Here is an 18,611-nt window from a genome sequence, read left to right on the forward strand (position 1 = left end):
AGGGAAAGAAAAGGAAGAATGTCTGATATAAAGCTGGAATATACGTAGGTGAAAAGCGAAAAATGAATAAGCACCTGTTTTCCCTTTTTGGAGCCTTTATCGGAGGAAACTCTGAGATGGTTCTGGATGAATTTAGTTCATATAGGTGTGTCCACACATCGTCGACCGACACATCGACGTCGACTGACCCGTCCACACTGCCTACTCATCGATCTCATCGATACTCATCGATCGATGTCGATCGACGGCCGGTTGATTATGTTTGGACACACTTAGGTATTAAGAATAATTGCCTATTAAGAATATTAACTGATGTCTGTAAAAACTGTATACCTACTTACCTACTCTTGATATCAATAAATTTCCAATAAAATGTCAATAAAACCACTTCCTCTTGCAGGAAAATGGCGCTGGTTGTGATTTTGACACGAGCGGGTCTCGATCTGGACCCTCCAGCTTTAAGGCGACTATGGAGCACCGTACTCAAGCTAGGCCTAGTGCCGTGGGCGGTAGAAGCGATCTCTGTCGTCATCGCTACTCACTATTTTCTCAATCTGCCTTGGATCTGGGCCTTCCTGACAGGGTAAGTCCAGACTTTGGGGCTTATTCCCCAAGCAGTGTCCACACTATGTTCGGTGAATGTCAGTCAACATTAGCGAGATTTTGCAACCAAAATTAGCGTCACGTAGAAATAACTCTTTGACGAAAAGTCGTTTCTCCACATGCGCAGAGCCGAGTTTTCGTCAAATAACGTTTTTTAACATTCAATTATCGGGACCGGTATTATCCCGGTTCCAGATTCCAGACCATATCACACACGATATCGATCAATTTCGCTCGACTGTAGTGTGGACGCACCTTCCCACTCCTCAAATACCTACTTCCATAATTATAGGTAATACCTATAAAAGATACGTAGGTACTCATACGTATAAAAGATAGATGTTATACAGTAGGGATAAGAGAACATTGTTGAAAAGAAAATTTTATACACGCGACACTTTTTTTTTCTTACGAAACATTATTTTTCACTTAAAATTTGTCTTCGGATATTAGCGGTCGGGAATAAGCAGGCGTTCAAGCTCATTTCCCTCGATCTAATCCATTATATCCTGAGGGATTATTGTACAGGAATAATAATGGCATCCCCCATTCCTTATTTGGAGCATAAGCCTAGCTTTTCCTGGGCTTCAGGGTTTTCTGAAGATGTTCTGTTTATTATGGTTCTGATGAGTTTCTAGAGAAGTTATTGAACTATGCTTCACTGAGACCTATACACTCGTATAATGCTATTGCTGATCGTATAAAAATCAAAGATGATGGAACGATTACAATTTACAACACATACCTAATTGAAAATTTCTCACCGTTTTCCAGCTCCATATTCGCGGCCGTGTCTCCGGCTGTGGTGGTTCCCTGTTTGTTCAAGCTACGCTCCAAGGGCTATGGGGTCGCCAAGGGGATCCCCACTCTGGTGATAGCCGTATCCGGAATGGGAGACGCTACGTCGGTCGCCATATTCGGTATCGTCCACAGCTTTATGTTCTCCGAAGGTAAGAGCGACTCTGCCAGCTCCATTGCATGATTGTGAAAAAGGCCAGTGGCCAGTCTAGTTAGTTTGGAGTCCTTTTAGGGTAGTGCTTTTGCCTTGTAAGCGCTAGGCCGCGGATTCCTGTCCGGCGCGGATTTTGTTGAACAGATAAGGTTCGTTCTCGGAGCGACTGGCTTTCTCCTATCAAGTCTTCCACCCTCCTTTGTATTGTGAGGAACGATATGCAGTAGAAATAGTGGAAAGCTAGGAATGATTGCCTCTAAATTCCAACCCTTATAAACATAGATGTCATGGATACATATGTAAATATCTCCCTCATTCCAAGTTATCGTATGATATGGAACACTCTAGTGAAATTGTGTTAAGGAACAGAAGAAAGCACTACTAAACTTATTCTTGCAACTACAGAGAACTGCATCAAAAACAAACGTGAGGAATTTAAAAAGCGACATTCTGCCCGAACGAACTTGGGTGCAATGTCCTGAAAAAAAGAAATATCAAAGAATAATAAAATACACATTTAGGTGTGCCAGAAAAAAAAAAGAGGTTTGTAGAGCACAGCACTCTCTTCAAACTGTTAAGTAGCTCTCAAACAAACGGGGCCAACGAGGGTAAAATATGGCAGCATCTAGGAAAATATGGCAGCATCTAGGAAAATATGGCATCTAGGAAAATATGGTGTCTACAGCATGCAGTTGACATTTGATAGAAATGAAGAAAACAGGAGCGTACCTCAAGAATTTCAAAAGTGGAAGCTGTAAAGGCATACGAGTATACGGTATGCCGAATTCTCAGTCAGTCAGTCTCATACTAGCCATGAGTTTTTTCAGACTCAGCCATACTCAAACCGCGGCCCGCCAAGTTTTTCCGTTGAGCCCGCTAGGTATTTTAGACTTCCAGACGGTCTGACAGACCTAGGTCTGAGCGTGAGTGGCTGGCATTTTAATTTAGATTGAATGTTCAGCTCCCATTGCGTAGTGGTCACTGCACTCGCCTTGCACGCGGGAGACCCGGGTTCGATTCCCGGCGGGGTCAAGAAATTTGTATCATACAAATGATTGATTCCGTGACTGGCTGTTTTGGGGCCCACTCAGCCTCGTGAGGAAAATGAGTAGCTATGACATATAAATGCGCACAGCGACCGGTGCCAGCATGGTAGGTAAACATTGGATTTTAGGATTATTCAGATATTGGGAAAATCCTACCATGCTGCTGTGAGCACCAAAGTTGTGACATAATAACACAAAGAAACTGCATTTACATAATTTAGATTGAATAATCAAAAAATCACAGTGATTGGTAAATATTTAATAGGGAGGGGATTATGAAAAAATCATAGAGGAAGGAAAGCGGTGGTTTTCTATAGCTTCCCTTTATCACACGCCACTGAAAGGAAAAAAATGTATGCACTGCTTCTAATTTCCCTCATTCTCTCCTCATTGTTGACTTTGGGAAGAAAGAGAAATTGCTGAACTGAAAATGGGATGACGCCCTGTGACGCGTGAATTGAATGGGTGCACCCTAACAGGGTGCCCCCCATTATGTGCTGAATGACAAATGAACTCATTACTTCGCCATTGAATTTGGCGTGATTAATGACGTGACGTGAACGCTACGCTGCGTAGGTAATGCAAGTACCATGCGACGTAAATTAACTGCTCTTTTAGAAGAGGGAATTTACATTTCCATGAATGAGCTTTTTTCAGGGCTTTGATACGTTATTGGGTTTTATTAGACAAAGACAGTATTTTATTTGCTTCATTGAGGTACGATCCTGTTCATACATATTTACAAACAAAACATACCTACCTTCATTTCATTGCCTTTCTTTCAAATGAAATTGTTGTCAAACAGACACCAACACATGCCAAAAGTGTTATTAGTTATTTGTCGTTAAATTACTACCAACTTATTTACGTAGATAAAATCATATTGTACCAACTTATTTTAATGATTCGAAATATACATAATTTTCCTTCTTTGGTTTTGATTACAGACTCACTACTGTACAACATCGTCCTAGGACCATCCTCTCTAATCATAGGCTTGGCGTTTGGGATCATTTGGGGATCCTTGGCCAAAGTTGTTCCCGAAAAAGGCGATGTGAGTTTTCTCTATGTCCTTTTTGGTCTCCCAAAGAAAAAGGAAAACAATAATCAATTTTTTATCTAGTTTCAAAACTATCGGGTAGACCTGACAGGTACGCCTGAACAAGTGGACAGGTCCGCTTGTCAGGCCTACCTGAGAACACACACTAACAGCTAGGTAGACCTGACAGGCGGACCTCTTCAGGGCCTGACAGTGAGTGGCCAGGTCTACCTGATAGTGAGTGGCCAGCTTTAGTCTGTCGGATCTCTGAGACTATTACGGACTAATGAGCAAAGTATTGTGAGAAAAAAATGTCACACCTCAATCATTCTCCTCTCGTGAACTCCTAGACTAGAGATTTCTCGTCTCGTCCTACATCACTATCTGTTCCTCATTTTCTTTTCAGCCGTTCGTGGTTCCCCTCCGTATAATCATGCTCCTGGGAGGGGGTCTCATTGTAATCTTTGCCAGTGAACATCTGGGTTTAGGAGGTGCTGGACCTCTAGGGGTGATAGCTTCCGCATTTGTATCTAGTTACTCCTGGTCCAAACAGGGATGGAATATTGAAGACGTGAGTAGAATTATCTGAAGGACCCAAAACCGAAAATCCGCTGCGCCTAAACTACAGTCGACAAAAGTCGACATGATTGACAGTGACTGGAACCCATATAAACCATGTTCGTATGTAAGTCCGAAGGACTTCGACGGAATGAAAAAGTTTATACTCTTGATGTGTTTCATTTGATGTTGGTGGACTATAGTGTAGACACTGTAGACGTTGCGCTGTTTTAGACTGTGACGGATTAGGCCCAGGAGTCCCAGGGCCCATGCTTTTCACAAATATTTTGACGTCACATCTCAAGCATGACTATTTTTAGCATTTAGTACAAAAATTTCCGTCTGTAGTATGACGTCATGTCTTTTGTGAAACGTAAAATTCAAATCGCTTCATGGGAAAGCCTCCCCATATCCGAATTCTTGGAATTTGGAAGGGTTTGAAGAGCCTGAATAAATGTACTTTCTAACCTTTCTTCATTCCGTTTAACTTGTGTCAACTCGAATTGTCAGACAAGTTCAAGAGAAATCCATTTTCGGGTCGAATCCTATTTGAAATGAGGGGACCAGTTTTTAATCCACTAAAAGTGTGCCAACTGGAATTTTCAGACAAGTTCAAGAGAAATCCATTTTCGGGTCGAATCCTTGTATGACAATCCATTTGCTTTCAGAACCCCGTTGCGACGGCTTTCGAAATTTTCTGGATGATTTTCGAGCCCATCTTGTTTGGACTGACCGGGACTCAGTTCAAACTGAGCGAGCTGGATCCTCAAATTGTGTCCATCGCGGCCATCATCGTTATAGGAGGAGTAGTGGTAAGTTGGCAAGTGGTTGAAAGAATCCAGGTACTTATTCAATACTTATATTTATATTTATATGTAGTGCTTTTTCTAGACGGTCAGGTTAAAGCAAGTTGGCCCATTATGCTAACAGTGTATGATTCGTTGCTGCTGCTGTTGTTGTTGTTGTTGTTGTTGTTGTTGTAGCAGTGACAACAGATCAGTCAACATCTCCAACAGGTTCCAGGGTTGGAATAAGATCAAGAAAGGTGGCAGCCTGCACCGGGTTCTCCCAGAGGTCTATCGGGGTAAGGGTGGTTGGTTTAGCCGGGCAATTAAAGAGGTGATTCGTGTATTCGTGTCATGTGGTGTTCTGGCGCACAGTGGACATTCATCCTGGATGTTTGGGTCAATCCTTGATCTGTATGAGTTGAGAAGTGTACTGAACCCAGATCTCAGTTGTGCAAGTTTAAATCTCGCCTCTCTTGGTAACTCTTTTTCCTCTGATGACACAGGTGGAGGACACAGATTTGCTAGTGCTAGTGACAGTATGCTAAGCTCTAAATAGGCATTGAGGAGCTAATGTCTTCAATAACAGTTTGCTAAGACTCCACAATAATTTTTATTTCTTTTTTCTTTTCAGACCAGGATTCTCATCACAGTTTTGGTGGCTGTCGGATCCAGTCTGAATCTCAAGGAAAAACTGTTCGTCGCTTTCTCCTGGATGGCAAAAGCTTCAGTGCAAGTAAGTAAAGAGCAAATTGTTGTCTCATCAATGAATTTGACAGTATATTATTATTTAGCGTTTGAAACCAATAATTTCAAATTCAATCCACTAAAAAAGGTTCATCTGACAGAATATTTCATGTTGTTACTTTCATGTTGTTACTCGTACTTTGGGGGCACGGTTGGTCCAGTGGTAACGCGCTTGCTTGCCATGCAGAAGGTCCCGGGTTCGAATCCCACCATCGACAAAAATTATTTGAACCCGCGACCCCCCGATTACCGGACTCACCTGTTGATGAAGACGCAGGTCTTGGCGAACATAATAAACCAGAGGTCCATGAATTTGGGCTGCGACAGCATAGCGGCGAAGGAGTTGTACACCAACATCAGTCTATAGGGGAGCCACAAGGTGGCAAATACAATGACCACCACAGCCAACATTTTCACCACCTGAAATCAGACGGAATATTGCTTATTATATTAATAAATACCTATGTGTAGATACACTTCATTTTATTTATTTAAGTAGTCCCTCCATCCAGCCCTGGTGGGCGATTGAAAGGGGCTACCGGCTGACATCCGCCTCAATCCGCCTTGTACATAGATACATCTATTTAATACTAGGTATATGGCCAAATAAGTACCCATTATGTTGGTGGGTTGGTGGGTATAATTCTTCATTATCTGATACATAATAAAATTATGTACCTACAAAACAAAGAATAGAGAATATGGACGCTGAAATAATGAAAATAGAATATACCTTGCTTATCCTGCCAGAATGAGACTGAAAAGTCCCTTTCCTCCCGCAGTCTAAACAAGGTCTTATATATTTCATAGGATTAGTTTAAACATATGTAAATAAAAAAACCTTGTTTCAATATTAAAAAAAGAAAAAAATCCATTTTCCTTTCATAATTAGATATTTTTATCTGCATAGCACATTTTACTGCGTTTATAATTTTCCGTACTAAGAGGATGCTGTGAAGCCGACCGGAAAGTTTTAATCGCCTTTGCAGGCTTTGTAGTTTGGGTGCTATTATAATAATTTTCATGATAAGTGCCAGCATTCGCAGAAAATGTTAATTTATTCATACTTAGATACCCACCGGTCATAAAAACTCTGCTTTCGAATTAAACAGACATTAAGGACTTTCAGTTGAGCTTACAAAGTACTAGAGTTACTAGACAATAAAGTCAATGGAGCTGAAATTCCACTCTCAGACAACGTCAAGTACCTAGGAGTCATCTTGGATAGGCGCCTGACCTTCAAACAACACGTAGATTATGTTATCAAGAAAGCAATGGCTAGAGTAGAGGCACTTCAAAAGATAATGCCGAGACAGGGAGGGGCTGCTTACATGAGAAGAAAATTGTTGAATTCTGTAGTGGAGTCGACAATATTATATGCATCACCTGTATGGAGCCGAGCTGTAGAGGTAAAATGCTATTAGAAGGGGTGTCAGGTTTCGGAAGGGAAAGTAATAAAGTATGTTTAAGAAACGAAGACACAGATTTCCAGAATGCAAACTGAAGGAAGGTCCCTCGCGTACCCCTGGGGCTACGCGTACCCCCGGGGCTACGCGTACCCCCGGTTGGGAACCGCTGATCTATGTCGATCGCACTCAACCCTGAACTTGAACTTACCTGGGTAAATCAGACAAACTGCCGCTGGTGAAAATGTTTGAATAGAGTTGACCTGTCGAAATTTTCGTCAGACCCAAAACAGAACAGAAGATTCATGGACCAATCAATAATTTTTAAAAGGAAAATTGATTTTATTTTTTTCATACATAGCTATTTCTGTACCTAGGTAAATAAGTACAGCGTTCTTTTATGTATCTTTACACCTAGGTATCTGTATGACATACAAATTAAATAATAATACTAAATAAAAGTAATTTTAACATATACTCTCAGGTACATTCTGGAAAATTCTATCTTCAATTTCGTTAGGAGAAGCGACCTCTCTTATTATTGTTATTATACAGTTCTCTTTACCAAACATTTTGGAAAAAAAATCTGGTGTGTAAATCACACGAGTTTCTTTACCTTATTAAATGATTCTTATTTGGGTGTTCTTCTACCGTATCTACCGTAACTTTTACAATAATTCTAACCGTTTAGTCAGTACCTACAGCTGAAAACCGCCAAAAAGTGGTCGAAAACTGTCAAAAATCGGTCTAAATACTGCCAACCGCAGCCCCAATATGTTTGTGTTGCATCCTTGTCACATTTGTGGACTAAATAACTGAACTTTTGCGGCGCGAACGACATGTTGTAACACATAGTTAAAGCGCCTAAAAGGGGGAAAAAAAACTGAACTTTGTTGTCATAAAATCATCTGGCCAAACAAAGTAGGAACAGAAAGTCGATGGAAGCAGGATCCCAAGAGGGCCAAAGGGGTTAAAGTAGGTATAAGTATAGGGTATGCAATAGGTAAGAGGGGAGTAGGGGCCAAGGGACTTAGAGTAGGTATAAGTGTTAGGTATACAGAAGGTAAGAGGGAAGTATTGTTGAGGAAATACCTACTTCATCCGTTCATTATTGTTTACACATTAAAGTGTTTTGAGGATTAGTTTCCGTGCCACAATTCGATATTTGTTTTAAAATACGTCGAAATTTGCCTTCCTTGATCCCTTCCTTTTCTTTCGTACCTACACAGAATTATTGTGTGTTTCATCAATGACTCAATGGGAAATTTCAACTCCGTGGCCGAGTAGATATTGGGTATCACGCTAGGCTTGTACGAAAGAGGTTGCGGGTTGAATTCCCGACGGGGTAAAAACTTTTTCAGCTCTCCGCTTAGGGTACTCAGCAAATTGAGGACAATTGAGTAGCTACTTCAAGCGAGTAGCGACTAGTGGCGGCATTGCCAGTTTAAAAAGAGATGCTAATTAGGAAATAACAGTAAAGGAGACACTTAGTAATGCTGTGACAGTAACACCCAGAAAGTTGTGACACTTTCTGCTTCACCACAAAATAATGCGTGATTTTTTATTCACCACATCCGCCACCGTTTTCTCTAACATGCGGGGGAAATATTCTCTCCAGTTCTCTGTTTTCATTTCAGCTAAGCCCTATTGTTTCGACAGCTTTTCTTAAACGCAAAATTCTCGAGTGCATGTGCTCCGGATTTTAATCTGCTTTGTCGTTTAAAATAATGCTCTTTATACACATCTACAGTGTTATTATAGATTATCTTTTATCTTAACTTGACTCTTGAATAGGGGAATCCGAAAAAAAGGGAACATAATACTCCAAAGGTGTCTTCGAGATGAAAATAAAAGGGAATTTCGACTTTTATCTGATTTTTTCCCCCCTTGAATTACATTAATATTCCATACTTTTATGTTTTTATTCTTCCGTTTTCTCATTTTTCCACATTCATTTTTGTTCGTTTAACAATTTTTTGTTTCAGTCAAGAGATGCGTGGGAGCCAAAAAGAGGATTACCTATTATAAAATCGCATTGCCTCAAATAGGATAGCAAAGGTCGGTAGGTATCTACCTACTTGATAAAGCTTGGTTTGATTCGAAATTTCGAATCCTAGGATTTCCTTCTACACTTCCTCCAGTATGGCAACAACAACCAGCAATCACTTAGAAATGATTGACCGCTTCAAAATCTTAGTGAAGCTCCTCAAAATCATACAGTTTTCGTTTTCAGATTTCCAGATGTTAGTTTATTCCGGAGAGGGTTCAGTAGAATTCAATTTTAAACTATTTTTCAAGCGCAATGGTGGCCTCATCTTTAGTAACAACTTGGTTATATATTATGGGTCATAAACACACTTTAACTTGTGACCTTTAAGTACCTACGTGATTTCAATAATTTGTTTGAGAGTGATCTTTCCTCATAACCCAAAAGGCAAGTAACTTTCCTCTCCACTATGTCCAAGACTGAGAATAAGATTCCGAACAACTCTAGGTTAGTGTTATTAAAACAATCTGATGACTATCAAAATCAGATGAAACAAAGTGAGAATTTGAAAGAACTGTTCGTTATTGAAAACACAAACCTCAATAAGTTGAGTTTGAAGAACAAATGCACGAGAAACTTGGAAAAATTAATAGCGTATTCAAATAAACTAAGCAAAGTACCGAACCTAAGCAAATGCATTTATCTACAAGTGATCTGGTTAGCTGACAATAATATCAGATCTATTCAAGGGTTAGATCATTTGCAATACCTGAGAGAGCTAAATTTAAGTAAAAATAACATATCTAATGTTGATCCTGGCTTGGAAAAGAACATTAGTCTAATCACTTTAAACCTGTCAGCTAATCCCATCAGACATGTTGAAAGTATTGTCAATTTGTTTGAAGTAAAAACATTGAAGAAGTTTTACTTAGCTGATCCCTTGTACGGAGATTGTCCTATAACCAAATGTCAAATGCATTATCGATTACAAATATTACACAGGATGCCATTCCTACAAGAATTAGATACTTTCTCCGTCACTATGAACGATAAAGAATTGGAAAGACAGTTCTTGCACAGTTATCTTTTAGAATATGAAAATGAATTCCAAACTGTTGACTCCAAGTTCAAGAGCAAACAGCAAAGCATACTGAAAAAGTTTCATGAAGATATGCAGATATTTCATTTTTTACAAAATAAATACAAAGGCGACTTAACTAAAAGTACTTCAAAACTTTTGGAGTCTCAACAAAAAGTTCTTCTTCATGAAATTAAAAATTGGTATAGTAGATTCAAAAATACTATGAAAGAGATAAACCAAAGACGGATATTAGGAAAAACTCAATGCATAATCAACAAGGAAAGTTTTGGGAACAAACAATTTCACCTTTCGAAAGATACCGAAGTATTAAAGTTGTTCCAAGATGTGCTGGAAAGTTTCGTTTGTAATCTCAATTCAGAAAAAGTGTTGTTTGAGAATATTCAAATTACTAGTGTAACATTTCTAAAGCGTCAAATTCATGAAGGTATTTATGAACAATACGAGAAACTAAAACATTTGAACTTCTACCTACTGCAAAGTCCTTTTAGGACATCTAGTCTAATGGAATGGCAACATATCTCTGCAAACAATTTTCCGTCCGTGAAGATCCAAAATATTCTTCTCACAAATTGTTTAGCAACATGTGATTCTGAGTATTTAAAAATCATTAGAAAAATCAAACAGGACTTTTTGGAAAACTTTATTGGAGAACCTCGTGTTGCTATTGTAGTTGGAGTCACTAAAGATAATGATCACCTTGAAGAATATCAAATCACTGACCATATGGGTGGGGGAGGAGATGTACATTCCTGTCTAGAGTTTCATGCAAATAATAGTGGATGTGTTTACTATGCTGTTGAATATCAGTATGAATTGAAAGAAAAATATAAACTTTTACGGGACGCATCTTATCTGAAGACTGAACTGAAACCTCTGAGTTCACAATCTGGTAAATCATTATCCCATCACCTGTCTTACATGCGACATCACTTGACAAGTGTCACACTTAGTGGTTGCAACATATCAGACGTTGGAAATGTGAAAGACGTTTATGCCAATGTTAAAGATTTGGATGTATCTTACAATCAACTTACATCTATTAGTCAAATATTCATAATCTTTCCAAACCTCAATCTACTGAACCTCAGCCACAACTCTATAGCTCAATTGAGATCCCAAAAATTGATTGACTCTTTGGAAACTTTGGACATTTCGTGGAATAGAATTTCCAGTGCTTTTGAGTTGCTGAGAATTCTCAAAACATTCATGAAGAATTTGAAGTATTTGAATATAGAGTTCAACCCATTCGAAGATATGATGAATGAGGAATTTCTGACTGATTTATTTGTTAATACTTTTGATGATCCCAAAATGTTCAATCAAATAAATCTTATCCATAAGCGTATTTATAAAACTATGAACATCCACGATGAAATCAATGAAGATGAAATAGTGTTAAATGTTGATTCTAGTAGTCTAAAAGATCAACTACATATTACTACAATGGGTCTTTGTAATAAGTTGGTGAATGGACGAACACCCCATGATTTGCTGTTCATTAGAAATGGAAATCGTCTGGAAGGTGTTTGTGCAAAATCTAGCACTTCATTTGATACCGTTTCAATGAAATCTACAAGTGTGAAATGGATATCAGTTACAAATAATTTAGTATCAAATGTATCCATTGTGCAATCACTGATTAATTTGCAAGAACTTTATCTCTCTCATAATCGAATACAAGAAATAAATTTTGATTTTAATTTCATACCAAATCTTACAAAACTTGATTTAAGTTATAACTTTTTAGACAGTTTGAAATCACTCAAAAAGGTTGATTCGAAATGTCTGTTGTATTTGAATTTGTCTGGAAATTTGATTGAAAAGATAAAAGATATTGAACATTTGCATTCAATTGAGCAACTCTATCTCGCGTGGAATAAAATTAGAGAAGATCTAACTGTTCTCCGGGAAATCAAAACGTTCATACGTTTGAAATGTTTAGATATTACAGGCAACCCATTGAATAGAATCCACAACATCAAATACTTCATCGCTCACAGCTTTCCAATCATTAAATTTATTAATGGGGAACAAATAACTGAGCAGGACAAGAAGCAAGCAATTCAAATTAGTAACAGAACTCTGGATTATGCATATTTACTCAGAATTCATCCCAGATCAGAACTAACAAATCTGACGCAACTCACATTGAGTAATGTATCATTGAAAGTATTACAACTAAACAAAAATATCGTACCAAATATGGAAAGTGTTAATTTAGAAAGAAATAATATTGAATACATGTTTGGATTGTGTGATCTACCTAACTTGAAAACTCTGCGCTTGAGTCAGAACAAAATGAAAGGATTACATGAAGACATAAACTTTGCTTTTAAAAATAAAATATTCCCAAAACTGGAAACACTTTACCTCAATCTTAATGGAATAACATCTCTTGCTAACTTTCATTTTGAGATGTATGAAAATTTAAGATTTTTATTTTTACAATCTAATAAAATTTCTGAATTAAATGGACTTGAAAATATTTTAAAGTTAAGAGTACTTGTGCTAGATAAAAACGAAATCACTCACATCCCAGATGGAAACACTTTACCTCAATCTTAATGGAATAACATCTCTTGCTAACTTTCGTTTTGAGATGTATGAAAATTTAAGATTTTTATTTTTACAATCCAATAAAATTTCTGAATTAAATGGACTTGAAAATATTTTAAAGTTAAGAGTACTTGTGCTAGATAAAAACGAAATCACTCACATCCCAGTTTTTTAGTCTAATTGATAGACCTAGGAAAAGTGTGTCACTCGTCCATTCATTTGTAGTGTTTTCTATTCGCTCATCAATTGAATCAAAAGAATAGTTTTTGAGTTCGTACCAGAAGTAAAGTGCTGTCTCAAGGATAGCAGAAACAGAATGTAAGTATATTTGCAGGTGTTACTTCTCTATTAGAAAGGGAGAGACAAATAGAGAGATAGAACGAGAAAAGAATAAAGAAGAGGAAAAAGAAGAAGAAGAAGAAGAAGAAGAAGAAGAAGAAGAGAAGACTCAAAAAGAGAAGTTTGTTGTTAAATTGGTTTCATCTTTTTGCAGTAATTCATTACATAAAATATAATCATTTTTAATAACTTTTTCCCCGTTTTAATGATACTAATGAATCTTGAGGAAGTTTTATTTGTTTTCTAATCTTTCCTTGTTTAAATGCACCAGTCAGTGACGTGTCGTGAGGTTTTCCAAAGGGGAAGCTATAAACCGATGAAACATAATTATGTATACACTATAATCACTATACATAATTATGTAAATATGTATACAGAATGCCGATCTGTTAGAATTCCAGGTTGAAGTAAATTTCCAAGTTTCCTGAAAAAATGCTCGTGTAAAATAAGTCAAAAGATGGTGTCTCTTAGTTTGCAATTGGTTGGCTTGCTCCTATTGGTGTTCGTCAGTTCGTCTCACCAATGGCATTTGGGTCCGTGCCCCAGCAAACACTATGTGCAGTCATTTAGGCCTTATTATGTAAGTACCTACCAAAATAAGGCCAGCCACTCACTATCAGGTATCATGTATACCTGACAGACGGACCTTTTCAGTCGTACCTGTCAGGTCTACCTGAAAGTGTGTGCGCTCATGAGGTGTCAGGTATACCTGATAAAGAGTGGCTGGACTAAGAAAGATGTATTTCACAACTGACATCTTTCGATTTAGAATTATTCAGATTTTAGGGTGCGTTTTTCGGAACGACTGGCTTTCTCCTATAATTTACTCCTTTTTGGGACTGTAAGACAGTTTGGGACAGTTGTTACAGTTTCCTCTACCAAATTTAATGTAGGTATTCGTAGTTAGCCCATTTGTGCCCAAATTAATTTTTGGTGGATTTTTTTGGGGCACATCCCAGTGAACTTTTTTGAAAGACATAAAAACATAGATCAACTCTACTTGGAATCAAACAAACTTCAAGATTTACAATTCGTCAGCAACTTTGGAAGTTCTCCCCAGAAAATATTTCTAGGTCATAACCGCATCCGAGATTTCAATGCTTTGCAATACTTGAAACCATTGAAACGTTTGAAAGAAATCACGCTCCTTGGAAATTATATCAGTTGGAAGGCGGACTATTACCAGAATGTAATTCAAATATTGGAGCAAGTACAATACCTGGATGGGCATAATATTCAATATACTTCATTATAACATTGAAGACTTTGTAAATCGCAATCACCAAAAACCGTCATTAAAATGAAAATTCTTCGCATTGGAGATGTCAAATATTTTTCGTCAATTGGAAAACGAAATGTCGTTCCTCTTCAAGAATATAAATATGTATATAGGTACAAGAAAGACTCTTATGAGTCATACCTACGGACCTACCTAACCAAGCTTTCAACTCTACTCTAGATGAAATAGACATTGACATGTGCTTTCATATTGCCTTAGAAAACCCATTTTGTTGTTATTGTATATTCTGTATCAGTTCTTAATATCTTTGAATACACATTACCTTAGATATTGAATAATACACATTATACGTATTTCACAATACACACCCATGTGAGTTATATAGGGTGAACACGAAAAACGTAGAGTAGATTCCTGAGGTCATTTCCAATAAAAAACATCCTATAACTTTTTTCGTATCTCGCTTAGTTTCCGAGCTATCCGCCAGAGCTAGAATGTTTTTTATTGGAAATGACCTCAGAAATTTTCTATCTACCCAAGGCTTTTGGTAACGTTTTTCGTGTTCACCCTGTAGAATAGGGTAAAACCCCCAATCGCCGACACCTGTTGTAATCGTGGACACCCTACTCGTATTTCTTTAATAATAAGAAATCTGCGTGGTTACCATTGTACCAGGCCTGAAATTTAGGAACCCCTTGTGAGGAAAGTTCTTCTTGAGGTATTTTGTGTCATTTTTGATCTTTTTTTTACTTACGTCTGCCATCTTTTCACCATTTCTTCCTCTTGTCCGCTCGTATATTGGATTTGAAATAATGTCCTTCTCTTTAGCTCTTTTCATCTCTCTCTAGCTTTCTCTCTCTCTCTCTCTCTCTCTCTCTCTCTCTCTCTCTCTCTCTCTCCCTCTCCCTCTCTCCCTCTCTTTGTTTACATCTGTCTCTATTTATTTCTTACTTTCAATTACATTATGTTGTATAGAAAGCCTGTTCAATGTAATAAATATAATGTAATGAGGAAGTGGTGCAATAAGGTCAAAGCGGTCAAACTTTCTTGACTTGGCGGGGCGGAGCGCTACCGCGCTCCTTAATTTTCGAATTTCGGAAATGGTTAGAAATATCTGTTTTGAGGTTAAGATTTTTATCCCATTTTCTGTACCGTGGGTCCCATTTTCTTAGGTGAATAATTCAATAGGAAGGCATGTGATGTTCAGACCAGATTTTTCTTTCTGCCTTCTGTCATATTATTGTGTTTTACGAACATTTTTTGTGCCACTCAGTTTTTTTTTTTTTTTTTTTTTTTTTTTTTTTTTTTTTTTTTTTTGGTTCGGGGTTTTTTTTTTGCGTCTCTTTTTTTAAAAGGGGAATTTTTTTTTTTTTTTTGAGCGTCCTGGGAATTCATTTGTCCGTCTACTTTAATAAGAGGGAAAAATGAAAATCCAGAGACTCCAGAGAGAGCCTTTTGTAAACGCCCAAGTAAACTTCAAGCTTGATAAGCAATTTAGCCTGCTCGTAATTTTCAGGAATGCTTGGTCTTTTTTTCGTTATTCATTTTATCTGAAAGATGCCGAAGAATGTAGCATCAGTTTTGAAAGATTACAGGATAAAGATTGAGGACGGTTAAGATATTTTACTTTCTTTGAAGAAAAACGAGGAGAAAGCGGAGGAGGAAGATAAAAAACAGAAGAAGGAAAAGAAGAAGAAAAAATAGCAGGACGAGGAGGAGGAAGAAAAAGGGAAGAAGAAGGAGAAACAGGAGGAAGAGGAGAAGAAGAAGAAGAAGAAGAAGAAGAAGAAGAAGAAGAAGAAGAAAAATAAAGGAATATTTTTTTATCATTATTCTTCCCATGAAGAAGAAATTTTAAAAGTGGAAGGATCAAAAGTATAATATAATAATTATGTTACGAGTAAAAAAGTGTTTATGTGTATCTGTAAGTAATAATTGCTGATTTGAATTTCAGTGGGAAGGTCGATGGTTCGAGTATCTTAGGAAAGAAACTCCGGTCTGGGAAAGCTATTCCAAATGCAACGTGCTCGATTTCGGTTCGAACTCCAATAATTTGTCCATGGTGATACCTGTGTAAGTACATACCGAATAACTTATTTTGTAGCAATGGAACAACTGCTACATTAGACGCATGTGGTCTGTGTCGTAGCATGCCCATTCCCTGGTATGCCTCTCATCAGATGGGCGAGAAGAGACACAATACTTCCCATTTAAGTGCTGGGCCAACACGAGAACACCAGAAAGTAACCCGTTGAAATATTTGCAATCGAAAAATGAGTAAAAATTTTTGTCGATGGTGGGATTGGAACCCGGGACCTTCTGCATGGCAAGCAAGCGCGTTACCACTAGACCAACCGTGCCCTCTAACTGGGGGAAGAGCAAAAGTGACTCAAGGTTCTACACTTTTTGCCGAGAGGAAAATTCAACTTCTAGGAATTTTAGTCTAGGAACTCTAGGTCCTAGGAGATCAAATTTAATTTAACAGCGGTGTAGATCATTACAATTACAAATAGGTACTTTATATAGATTGCCAAATTCCAATGTAGACTAAGAAGTCCCTTTTGGTCAGCAGTTTCAATAAAGTCACGTTTATTGGGTATAAATTATTTATTTTATTTAGAATAATTACACAAATTGTACATTTTGTATGTACCTATGTCATTTCACAGTGCGAAGACTCCCGTACGTGTTCCTCTGAAAGTGAAATCAATATCTAACGAAGAACGTGATGCACATTTCAACTGGATTTTCAAATTTCCTGGTAAGTAAGACGAAAAACGCCGCCCCCCTCTGTGCACGGTAAAAGGCGAAGAAAAAGAAGTAGTTATACCTACCTTAGCAGTAATGTACCTAGATGCGGAACCTTGCCCGCAACCCACTTACCTACTTTTACCGTTTTATGCAGTAAGTAGTCTTCCCTTAATCTCGTTATTTTTAATTGCCGAATGAAACACTCTCTCCATCCTTTTTTTCTCTCCTTCTTCCTCCCTCTCTCTTTCCATCCCTCCCTCTTCATCTCTTTCTCCCTCTATATCTTTGTCTATCTCCCACCCTTTCTATTCATTTAATCTTTTGTAGTTTTAATAAGCTTTATAGTGCTTTCTCTCTTGCTTTCTGTCCATTTCATATTTTGTATAGTTTTAACAAGCTTTCAACTTTCCCTGGAAAATCACCATTTACTTTCCACGGTTTTTACCCAAGTCAACTTTACTCAAGGATGCTCTGATGACGCACGTGCCTACCTATCAGAGAAAAGCCTTTACACAAGGAGAATTCGGCTAAAGCTCAATTTCCCAGTTCAAATAGAGTCTAGCAAAAAGTAGTGTCGCTGTATACACAATCAAATTTTCTCCTGTAGAATACCAATTCGGCCTTGAATTCGCTAACTTCATAGTACATCACAAAAGCAAGTGGAATCCATGTCAAAAGAGGGACTAAACTCAAAGATTATTATATTAATAAAAACCAATATATTAGTCCAATGCAAAATCTTTGAAGCGTACTGACAATAATTTTTCCACATGTTGCCTCGGTGTAATCGCACCGTAACAGGATAAGGAAATAACAGGTGGATATGTTACGGAAGAGGATTTGGAAGAATATTAGAAAATGGAGGATTTATGGAGAAGAGGAGGGAGAACGGAAGAAGGTAACTTTCAGATTTCAGAGGAGTTCACAGGGGGGTTTAACTGGTCCTTTTAGCTCCGGAAGAAGAATAAATACGAGTACCCACCTAAATTAAGCTAAAATTACCGAGTAACCGACTATTCTTCTTCGTAAAACGAGATTTATCCCAACCAGAAAACAGATAAGGTTCGTTCTCGGAAGGCAGGCTCTCTCCTATCTTGTCATTCTCCTCTCTTTGAATTTGGGATGATGAGCGATGAGACCTCCAGTGTTATAGTCTCTTCTCTCAAACCTCTTGGAAAAATGTTTAACCTCTGAAGGCCCAACGACTCTTTGGGTTTTGTACGTCCATAATTTTGGACGTACAAAGAAAACGATTCTCCAAAAAATTGGACACTGGGCCTCAGGAGGACAGGGGAGGGCCCATTTTTGGAATTAGCCCCGGGACTCGGTTATTTTATGGACGGCCCTGCTTTCAGGATGATGTATTCACAATATTAATATCAACTCTCAGGAGTACGGTATCTGTATCTGTAATCTGTATGTGATGTTACGGATTCTGAAGTATTATGTCTGAGTATATTATTACTTTTAATATACTTTCGTCTTCTTCTCCTTCTGCTC

At 37.9% G+C, this 18,611-nt stretch overlaps 3 protein-coding genes across 5 annotated transcripts in view; 2 read left to right on the forward strand and 1 right to left on the reverse strand.

Moving 5' to 3' along the window:
- LOC103524295 (sodium/hydrogen exchanger 9B2) overlaps positions 1–5,828 on the forward strand; it is a 49,843-nt gene extending 44,015 nt beyond the window's left edge. The window contains exons 5-11 of the mRNA XM_026833380.1: positions 401–583; positions 1,378–1,553; positions 3,549–3,655; positions 4,047–4,211; positions 4,867–5,010; positions 5,618–5,730; positions 5,819–5,828. Of these exons, the coding sequence (XP_026689181.1) occupies positions 401–583; positions 1,378–1,553; positions 3,549–3,655; positions 4,047–4,211; positions 4,867–5,010; positions 5,618–5,730; positions 5,819–5,828 (898 nt within the window). The remainder of the gene's footprint in view (positions 1–400; positions 584–1,377; positions 1,554–3,548; positions 3,656–4,046; positions 4,212–4,866; positions 5,011–5,617; positions 5,731–5,818) is intronic.
- A 157-nt stretch (positions 5,829–5,985) lies between these two features.
- Positions 5,986–18,611, reverse strand: part of LOC103524296 (thyrotropin-releasing hormone receptor-like) — a 30,399-nt gene continuing 17,773 nt past the window's right edge. The window contains exon 2 of the mRNA XM_008489310.3: positions 5,986–6,150. Coding sequence (XP_008487532.3) covers positions 5,986–6,150 — 165 coding nt within the window. The remainder of the gene's footprint in view (positions 6,151–18,611) is intronic.
- Positions 12,942–17,306, forward strand: LOC113473903. 3 transcript variants are annotated; one of them, XM_026833387.1, is made up of 4 exons: positions 12,942–13,099; positions 13,498–13,700; positions 16,315–16,433; positions 17,030–17,306. In XM_026833387.1, the coding sequence occupies exons 2-4, from the start codon at positions 13,578–13,580 to the stop codon at positions 17,127–17,129; spliced, it is 342 nt and encodes a 113-aa protein (XP_026689188.1). In that variant the 5' UTR covers positions 12,942–13,099; positions 13,498–13,577; the 3' UTR covers positions 17,130–17,306. The 3 variants fall into 3 exon arrangements, with proteins under 3 accessions (XP_026689188.1, XP_026689187.1, XP_026689189.1); XM_026833386.1 differs by having other exon boundaries at positions 13,514–13,700; XM_026833388.1 differs by having other exon boundaries at positions 13,522–13,700.

Source organism: Diaphorina citri, unplaced genomic scaffold, assembly GCF_000475195.1.
Source record: "Diaphorina citri unplaced genomic scaffold, Diaci psyllid genome assembly version 1.1 scaffold91, whole genome shotgun sequence".
NCBI lineage: Eukaryota > Metazoa > Arthropoda > Insecta > Hemiptera > Psyllidae > Diaphorina > Diaphorina citri.

Coding starts and splice junctions, on each gene's coding strand:
- LOC113473903 (XM_026833387.1), top strand. CDS start 13,578: ATGGTGTCTCTTAGTTTGCAATTGGTTGGCTTGCTCCTATTGGTGTTC. Junction 13,701..16,314: donor AGTCATTTAGGCCTTATTAT/GTAAGTACCTAC, acceptor TTTGAATTTCAG/TGGGAAGGTCGATGGTTCGA. Junction 16,434..17,029: donor TTGTCCATGGTGATACCTGT/GTAAGTACATAC, acceptor GTCATTTCACAG/TGCGAAGACTCCCGTACGTG.